Consider the following 10,857-nt stretch of genomic DNA (forward strand, 5'->3'; position numbering starts at 1 on the left):
GGGTGATAACTTGCTGTGGTTATATTACAGAGTGAAAATGCAAAGAGTTTCAACGAGGAGTGACAGCTGTGATAGTTGCATTGTTGATAGAACAAGGAACAGACTTACTGCTTGATTCGCCCGGCTCAGATAAATATGTTAAAGGGTCTAAATTGGGTTTGTTCCTAAAGAAAAATCCAGGTGACCGAGGCACAGGTAGAATTATGGAGCTATTGGTAAGCATCTGAAAAACTGTTGACATGGCTGGACGATCTGAAGGAGCTTCTTGAACACATAATAGTCCAATATGGATGCATCTAATAACCTCATCTTTTTCATAACTTTCCCCCATCGTGGGGTCAATGAGTTCTAAAAGTGAATCACTATTCCAAAGCCTCCAAACCTGCCAAGAAATTCATATTCAGAATCATGATCACAGTTAGGGAAAAACAAACAGTCAAATTTTAAGAAAAAAAGTTTGATTTTTCTCACATATGTTACCAAGTTGTAAACTGAACCATTCCTCTGATAGAAGCTGCTATTCTTTTTGCCGCTAACAATCTCTAGAACCAATACTCCAAAGCTATAGACATCAGACTTGGTAGAGAATTGGCCATGCGTCACATATTCTGGAGACATGTAACCGCTGCAGGAAATGTATATATACTTTGTTATACAATTCAGCAACAAAAAGGGGTTCAAGAAGATTCATTTAAAGACTATGGACTATACTAACAAGGTTCCAACCACTCTTCCTGTATTGGCTTCGGTTTGATGATCTCTGAAATTTCTAGCCATTCCAAAATCGGCTATTTTGGGATTCATATCGGCATCTAATAGAATGTTACTTGCTTTAATGTCACGGTGTATAATGGTTAGCCTTGAGTCTTGATGAAGATAGAGAATCCCTCGCGTAATCCCTCCAATGATGTTGTACCTTCTTATCCAATCTAGCTGACACTTCTTTGTTGGGTCTAAACATCCATTTGTAACTCATTAGACTAAGACTTCAAGAACACTGGATAAAGAGGAAAAGTAGCCTTGGTGTGTTGTTAGTTACCAAAAAGGAAATAGTCGAGGCTCTTGTTGGGAACAAACTCATAGACGAGTATCTTTTCTTCTCCATGCAGAGAAAACCCAAGAAGCCTAACGAGATTTCGGTGCTGAAGCTTTGCCACAAGAAGCACCTCGTTTTTGAACTCCATTTCACCTTTGTTGGCCAGGAGGGGAGGTGGGGGTTGCAGCTCAGGTTCGTAAGAAGGTGCTTTCGAAAGAAGATCAAAGGCGCCGTCGAAGGGGTACAGATCCCACCGCAAAATGCAATTAGGCCGATACACATAGCCGCCTTGTTTCCCACGACAGCAATCCACATAATTATCAATACTCTGCCGTAAACATGTGTTACAGCTGGAGGGAGAGACGTCTGGGGTACATTGCATCAAGGCATATATCATTTGATAACTTGTCAAGGCTGCTACATCAGCTACGTAGAATCTACTGTTAGAAACTGATAAATCCTTTCCTGATGATGACGAAGTTTCAGACACCATACGAACTAATAATCGTGCCAATAACTTATCAAAAGCTGTTAAATTTGTCCTGAGATCTCCAGTATTGTAACCAATAGAAGGTGGATCAGTATAAAACTGACTAAAAGATGGCCTGTTAGAGTAGCGTGCCATACATAGAGTTTTACCTCCACCTGACCAATAAAATGATGCTGTTTGGTTGGGACAACTCAGTCTTAACTGGTCAGACGAGGCCTTGATACACTCTGAACAAAGCTCCTGTTTAGCGCCTGGGATGCACATCCCCATGGCATAGACTTGGTCAGGATCTTTCCCAGTGGAACCGTTGAAGAAACCATCATGAGCTGTGACCTCAGATGCAAGAGACGAGAGGATAAGTTGACGGTTCCTGTCAAAAGTACCACCTGGTCTAAAAGTTCCAAAGTTTTCCAAGCAAATCTGCGCAGAGACAACAGTTGCGCTCACGGGGAGAAGCAAGAAGACCAATGAGAGAAGATTGGTTAGACGCATTTTTGAAAAGGATAGAGAATAAGTTGCTTTTGTGTCTGAACAACAAGATGAATGACTTGAGAATAGGCTAAATATATGAATGGAGAATAAAATAAACAATGACAACTTGTCTGAATAAGACGAAGAACAAGTTTGAGAACTGGACCGCTCAAAGTGCTGTACAGCTAGTTGATGGAAAGACTTGATGAATAATTGTGGTGAATTATCTATCGTCTAGTTGTTTTGTCATAATGATTTTCATCTTCTTTAGGACCAATCCATTACTAGCTCTTAAAGCGACTCTCTGGGGTCATATTAAAATTGATGATCACCATGACAAGTCTTAATTGTACAATTTCTTGCATTTTTTACACACTGCGTAAAGAGTAAAGGTGCATAGTAGAAATGGAAACTTAATAGAAAGCCAAGAAGTTCTTAAAATTTTTCATGAACTTTTTTCGTTTGACCTAAACTTTTTGGTTCAGATCATGTTTCTTCAAACGCTCAACTGAGCCAGAAAGATACGCATTACTCATGAGAAAATCCAAAAATATTTTTTTTGACCCTGGATAACATGATATTACAAATTATAATAAAATTTACTGATAATTTTACATCCACAATTACATATGCCATGTTGCAAATCTTTTATAAGTTTTTTCTTAACTATTTTTCATATTTCCGCATTCTCTATGATTTAAAACTCACAGCTCTTGTGTAGAATCATTAATAAACTTTTAGACAAACGACTAAACTAAAACTGCAAGAATTTGATTAAAAAATTATTTATACAGAAGAGCTGTAATTTTTTGACCGTCAAAAATTACAAACGACGACTAGTTTTATAGAATTTATCCAAAATGACGTTAATTAAAGGATGTCGAACACCTTTGATAGTCAATATATATAACCACGATTTTGAGAGTGTATGTTGTATTTTTTAAAAAAATAATAACTTTACAGAATTTATTCAAAATGACGACGTTTTGATAAATTAACGAATGACTAAAATCTTTGACGGTCAATGTATATATAAGCACAATTTTGAGAGTCCATATAGTATTTTTGATTTTTTTTTTTAATTTAATATGGAATATGTACTACTATAAAGTTCGAGAATGAAAAGACACAACGCGTAAAGTTCATGTAATATTTTTAAATTCATGTTTAGTTCAGTGTGGAATATGCAATACTACAAAGTTCGTGAAAAAAATAAACATATCACATAAAGTTCATGCTGAAATATGTTTTCTCCATTTTGTAGTAAGATCATCTCCAAAAAACACTAAAAATGGAGTAATAGATATGTACACCACACTCATTTTTAGGCTCCACCAACACTTTTATTTTAACTTTTTGTACAAGACAAAAATAGGATATTCTACTTTATTTTCTATTTTGAAAACTGAAATCTGTGAGTTATGTGATATTTGTCATTCAACAAATTTTATATAAATGTTTCAAATGATAAGATTTGTTAATGATAAATGAATTATTTTTATTTATTTAAATATCTACTAAAATTAAAGTAAAAATATATACTAAATAAATGTTTTATAAAAAAATAATATATATTTTGTAATGGGAATTTCTAACTACATATACAGTAGGATAGTGCATGGGTATAAGTGTGGAATGATATCAAAACTACACTAACTAATCTTAATACATAGAGTTATATACACAGTTTCAGTAAGATCGGCTCTGAACCATGCTAAATGAAACATTTATTACATGTCCCCAAAATTTTTGAAAAAAATTATATAGATATAAATTTTCAGAATTTATTTTTAGACCTTAAAATGTGTAAAATAATTTCTTTACCTAAACATAGTCACATGTCCCAAAATCTGAGGGCCGTCCCTGGTTTCAGAGGCCAAGCAAGCTGAGGAAGTGAAATTTATCCTCCTCTGTATATGGTTGTATTCTATCTATGAGAAGTTCTCTGTGAAAACCTTTTGTTTGATCTTTAACAAGTTTTGTCAATGAGGTCATCGTACTCGGTTGAAGATATCTTCTCTAACTTATTTATTTATTGTCTTTTTGTTATGAATATTGTGTGATGTCTATTATGGAATGTTCTAGAATTACTTGTTCCCTACTCCAAGTTATTAGACTTTGTCTCCAAGCTATGTAATCCTATATAAGGAACTCATTACTCATGGAATAATAACAATTCATTCCTCTCTAAGTCATACGACTCTCTCTCTCTCTCTCTCTAGTTCGATCTATTCTAAGACAAGAACACTAGGATTAGAACACGTTATCAGCACGAGACTCTAAACCCTAGCTAAAATTCGGCGATCACAAAAACCCTAATTTCAGCCGCAACTTCAAACCGCCATATCTCCCTAACCGTAAGGATCCAGACGGCGAGTAATATATCAAACTGAAGCTCTTGACGAGAGGAATCCAGCGCCGCAGACCACGCAGCAATCCGACTTCAGACGCGCCGTCACCTCCCAGTGCAAGCCGCGCCGTCAAAGATCATCCAAAACCCTAATAGCCGCCAACTCCTTATCTCTTTTAATTTCGATATCTATTGTTCTTAGATCTCATACTAATCCAACTTTGAAACTTTCATTGTTGATTATTCAAGGTTTCTAAAAGAGAAACCAAGGAGAAAAGATCGGCAAAGATTAAGGTAAGATCTCAAGAACCCTAATCATTACTTGTGGTTCAAGCAATTCGGATTTCAAACTTCTCTTCATCTTAAATCCGATTTAAAAGGTTTTGCGATTTGATTTGGTTGATTTTAGTTCTTGTTTTATTTTAAAATCAAAACCCTAAACCCTTGATAGTTTTACATGACTTTAGTTTTGTATGGACAACAAGTGATACCCCTTTAAGGACGACACGCTATATGTCCAAACAAAATTTAAGGTCAATTTTTAACCTAATCCTAAAATCAGATTTGAATTTTAAACCCTAATCCTTAAAGTTTAAGTCCGATTTTAAGAAACCCTAAACCCTAAAATATAAAGCATGTGATTACATGACTTTCGTTTTGTATGGACAACAAGTGATACCCCTTTAAGGATGACACGCTATATGTCCAAACAAAACATAAGGTTAATGTTTTCCACATCTTTTGGTCGATGATGCACACCATAGTGTGGCTAGACCATGATTTTTCTTTTAGGTCAATGATGCATACCAATAGGTATGACTAGACCTTATGAAGTAAAGGTCGATGATATGTACTCTTAAGTACGATTAGACCATAAAACAAAATCAATGGTCGATGATGTTCACCCTCAGGTGCAACTAGATTTTTCACCCGTGATTCACGGTGATCACCCACGATGATCCGCGTTGATCTATGATCCATGATGATCCTCGATGATCCGCAATGATCTACGATGATCAGTGATCCACGGTGATCCACAATCACCGGTGATGGATGACGCGCACCACAGTGCAGCTAAATCACGATCCGTTTTATTTGGTCGAGGATGTGTACCGAATGGTACTACTAGACCATTAAACCGCATGGGTCGATGTAGCATACCATATGGTATGGCTAAACCATGCACTCTTCCATCCCACTATTTTCAAGTGATTTATAAATCAAACAAGTTGATTAAGAGATGGATGAGTTATGAGAAAGTAAATTTCTAAAAAAATGCAAACTGGCCGTATGGCCCTCTTATTTGTTTGCTAGCAGTATGATTTAATTGTGTAATAGCCGAATGGCATTGGTCACACAAGCCATATGGCTTTATTGTTTACATACTGGCCGAGTGCCTTTTATTTCTTGGATAGCCAATGGCATCAGAAATTGTATGTACTAACACAAATCATTTTGATATGATTCAGATGTCGAGACTCCATCACTCGGATTACCCAGCCCTTGATCTCAATGGAGACAATTACCTTGATTGGGCGATGAACACTTCAGCCGATTTAAAGTCTAAAGGACTTGGGAAGTGTATCAAATACGGCAATGATACCCTTGCATATGAAAGGCGTAGAGCTGTTTTGATAATGAGAAAGCATCTCGTGAAGGATCTGTATGATGAGTGCAGTTACATCAACGATCCTTACGATCTCTGGTCGAGATTGAACACCATGTTCTTCGAGCCATTACTAGATGAGTCCATGAAAGAATGGAAGGCTCTGAGGTTCCAGGATTATGAATCCGTGGATGACTATCACTTTGATCTTATGAGAATCACCTATAGTCTTAAACTATGTGGTGAAGTGATAACAAACTATGACTTGCTAAGCAAGACTCGTGACACGATCCATTCAAAGGAAGTGTTGTTATCACAGAAGGCTAAAGGTTTCACAACCTATTACGACCTTCTCTCATACCTTTCAGCTCTTGAGGAAAAGAAGCAGAAAAGGAAAGTCAACCTCGACAAACTCGACTATGTTATGGAGATAAGTGCCGAGTATCAATGTGAGATGATATACGGTGATGCTGAAGAAGCTAAGAAAAGAAAATTCGGGTGGACTCATATAGATGATGAGATTGGTTTATTCATTGAATAGAGAACCAAATGTGAGCTACGTCCAAGATGTTATTATGGACTGGCCGGCTATTGTTTAAGCCTTTTGACATTCTGATTTCATACTTATGATTTGGTGTTTTCTTTTAAATATAATTTGTCATTCAAATTTCATAGCATTAATAAAAGTTTTTCTTTTATCTTGATTGATTTGCTTGAAAAATATTTTTGATTGACAAATGAGAATGAAAACTCGAGAAGAGTATGTCTAGACCACCACGCCTAAGGCATGGCCTTAAGAGGCACGAAATTTATCACCTAAGACCCATTGAGAGAGACCCAAAATCCCCACTGGCCGTGGACAAGGATACCACAATAACCGTGGTTGTAGATCCAATCATGGCCGAGGAGGGAGTAAAGGTCGAAATGGCATTTCAAGCCACATCAAAATGGTTTCAATAATAAACCAATAGGCAAAGCAAAGAAAAAGGAAATGTTCCTTTAGCTTATGAAAATCGCCAAAGGCATACATATAAAAGAGGTCGAGACTACATTCTCCCTACTGATCTAATACTATGCTAAGGATCAGTGTGATAAGGCATAAAAGCCTAGGTAACCAGTAAGGTTCACCAACAAATTTATACACTTTATGGCATGACCGGATTAGCCATCCTGGTCCGAACTTGATTAATAAGGCACAAAGAGTTATTCCATAAGATCTCACGTTGTGAAACATGTACACAAGGGAAACTCAGTAGGCTTCATTGTTCCAAGCAACACGAAAGTATAATCTGATCATGAGGGTAGTGAGGACAAAACCCGTGATCATGACCAGACCACAAATTCATGTATCATGGTCTAAAACCATGATGGCCGTCCAAGCATTACGTTTAAGTGAGGACAAACAAACGTATTTTATAGCATGTTCATGAGGGGGAGAATAAACACTCCGTGTAGTCTATGACCATACTATAAAACCCGAACATGATAAGCATGGCCGAAGGCCATAAGGCATTATAGCTTGGTCGTATAAGGCATAACCTATAAGGTTGAGACTTCAAAAGTCTATAAGCTTGGGTACACCACAAGAATACATGTATGAAAGATAAGATACATCAGGCCATATAAAGTGAACATAGATATTCCCGTCTAAAGATGATAAAGGGTCATAGTCCAGATATAGACCATCCTAAGACTTTATGAATAAACCACCACATACCTATGTGCCATCTAGGATGGAATACCTCATCTAAGAATGAGATGAAAATCGGGAATATATGTTGGATAAGAGAACATGATCTTTCTCCCACGAATTCAATGAGACCATGAGCCAAACAAAGGTGATCAAATTGTGGCCAAGGTACACGGATTACATACAAGATGAATCCGACTATCCAACATCATGGAGAAAGCTATAAGCTGGTAAATAGAAAGTGAAAGTGGAATGGTTTTAACCATCCAAGTCTTGGCAAAGATCCTCGGACCAGATATATATGTATTGGATGTCCATAAACAAAGAAAGAATGATAGCCAGACAGACCCGAAAGAATGACTAAGTCATACCAGCTTAGCACCACTATATAAATGTCCTAGTAGAGACATAATCAAGTTGCTGTAGAAGTCTATACAAGATATACCAGTATGTTCCATATATAAGGAACCACGGATAGAAAAAGTTAAGGTGCTCATAATGATAGATCCGGGTTCATGAAAGAGAAACCATACTAGACAATGAGATAAGACCGGCCGGTCCTAAGGTACATGTATCATACAATGTAGCCTTGCAAACTACAAAGTATTCAATGATCCTGATAATAATAAAATCTCAATCGATTGTATCATGTCTAGAACGCGAAAGAACGCGAGGGAACATAATATATAAAGTGTCGACACATACACACACTCATAAGTGATAAAGAGAAAGCACTTGAGCATAAGAGATATGCGAGGATCACTAACCCACGTAAGAGTACTCATAGAGAATAAAATGGGACGTGGAGTTAAACCCAAAGAATGTATGAGATGGGCGTATTGGCCAAATACATAAGATAGACGCCATCTAACCAGTGAACAGATGAGTCTTGTGAGGAAAAGAAAATCGTGAGCAGTAGAACATGAAAATACAGACAAGTGGTCGTACATGTTGCTACATGAAGCATTCAATAGAATGGCTAAATCACACAAGGATACTCACAGGGACTAAGGAACAAGGAAATAAATTCCTATGTGGTGAATGCTACTACCCAAATAATAAAGATCTGGACATCTAAGAAAGATGTAGTAGACATTGGATATATCACTGGATATAAAGGTAACATAAGATACCTTGAGAAATGAGAAAGAAGTTCTCATAGAACAACATCGTTCCTGCGTTGTTCATGGACTGAAATGCAGCTGCATGCGTGTATATACACACGAAATGATAAGACTAAGTGATGCTTAGTAGAAAGTTCTATAAGAACGTTTCAGATCAGTCCATATAGTAGTCAATATATTCCTTGTGTTTATACTTAAAGAAAGGATGATTAAGATGATAGATTCTTGGAAAGGCTATGAAGAGACTACGATGATCTATAGTAGAGATCATTAGCCGTATATGAATGTTGGGATCTATGATCCAACGTACCAAGAATAGATTGATCAAATGGTCTGAGAATCCATCAGATTCACGACCAAAGGGAACCAGACCGACTAGGATCATGTTCGACCTAGTTCAACCTTAATCATCATTGTTCCCGACCAATCCATCCCGTCCAACTTGTTCCGACCAGTTCCTCTAGGTCTTAAATCCGACCTAAACCATCCAAGTGAGAGGAACGTCCTATTGACCAAAAAGTGGTTTAGTTTTGATTAAACTTCAAACTATAACACAATAGCCACTTCATGAACAGACCGTGGACATATACTAAAAGTTCATAAAGAGTTTTGGTCAAAAGATATGAATAAGATATATAGTGGACAAGAACATAATCCGGATGGATTATGGATGATGTCATGATCCGGACAGATCATGGACATACAAAGACATTCATGGTCGAATTTATCTAAGTGAGATAAACCATATGATCCGAATGGACCATGAATATCATGAAAGCATTTTGCTGATGCAGGTTACCAGTCCGATCCACACAGTGCTAAGTCCCAAACCGGCTATGTTTTCACATATGGAGGCACGACCATTTCATGGAGATCAGTCAAGCAGACTATATCAGCCACATCATCCAATCACTCGGAGATATTGGCGATCCATGAAGCAAACAGAGAGTGTGTCTGGTTGAGACTCATGGCACACCATATTCGGACAGCATGTGGGATCACGGATGGTAAAGACGAGCCGACCGTTCTTTACGAAGACAATGCGGCCTGCATAGCTCAGCTCAAAGATGGTTACATCAAGGGTGACAAGACTAAGCATGTTCTCCCCAAGTTCTTCTTCACCCACGATCTTCAGAAAGAAGGAGAGGTCAAGGTACTCCAAGTCAGATCCAGCGAGAACTCAGCCGACCTCTTCACTAAGGCATTACCAACATGCACGCTCAGGAAGCTTATGCAGCAGATTGGTATGCGATCACTGAGAAGCCTTCAGTGATGTTCACTTCAGGGGAAGTAATGCGGCTGTACTCTTTTTCCTATCTATGGCTTCCCGTTTTTACCACCTTGGGTTTTTGGGTTTACCATGGAAAGGTTTTAACGAGGCAGCATTCCAAACGCATTACAAACTCTAGACGGTTATGACATTACAATCTCGGTTTTTAACGAGATAGCATCTTACACGCATAATGGACATCAAGGGGAAGTGTTATGAATATTGTGTGATGTCTATTATGGAATGTTCTAGAATTACTTGTTCCCTACTCCAAGTTATTAGACTTTGTCTCCAAGCTATGTAATCCTATATAAGGAACTCATTACTCATGGAATAATAACAATTCATTCCTCTCTAAGTCATACGACTCTCTCTCTCTCTCTAGTTCGATCTATTCTAAGACAAGAACACTAGGATTAGAACACTTTTATATTTATTGTCGAAGAGGATGAATAATTCTCTCTTTTTATTGTGTTGAAGAAGATTAAGTACGAATAAAAATAAGTTTGTATTTTAAAAAAAAAGCTAATTTTTTTATAGGATTGTAATTCAATATTCCGTTTGGACACATTTATCCAGAACTAAAAAAACCGAACTGGACCAGACTAAAAATGAGATTTTGGTTTCGATTTAGATCTTATTGAAACCAAATCGAAAGCCTAATGCATTAGGCTACTTAATAATCGAAAGCCGAATGGAAAGGAACAAACTTGGGTTTAAAATTTTACAGCACTCTGCCCATTAGGCCCATTAAATATAAATAAATGTATAAAATATATGAGATTGACGCAACGAACTTCGTTTTGACAATCCGACGAAC

General features: G+C 37.2%; 1 protein-coding gene across 1 annotated transcript; it reads right to left on the reverse strand.

Annotated features, from left to right (window-relative positions):
- LOC108836284 (putative cysteine-rich receptor-like protein kinase 30) lies at positions 1–2,203 on the reverse strand. The gene is made up of 4 exons (XM_018609460.2): positions 1,040–2,203; positions 716–953; positions 472–625; positions 1–382 (listed from the first exon to the last, which is right to left on the reverse strand). Exons 1-4 carry the CDS (start codon positions 2,016–2,018, stop codon positions 50–52), a joined length of 1,704 nt encoding a protein of 567 aa, XP_018464962.1. The 5' UTR covers positions 2,019–2,203; the 3' UTR covers positions 1–49.
- Between the last annotated feature and the right edge of the window lie 8,654 nt (positions 2,204–10,857).

This window comes from Raphanus sativus, chromosome 2, assembly GCF_000801105.2.
Source record: "Raphanus sativus cultivar WK10039 chromosome 2, ASM80110v3, whole genome shotgun sequence".
Classification (NCBI taxonomy): Eukaryota; Viridiplantae; Streptophyta; class Magnoliopsida; order Brassicales; family Brassicaceae; genus Raphanus; species Raphanus sativus.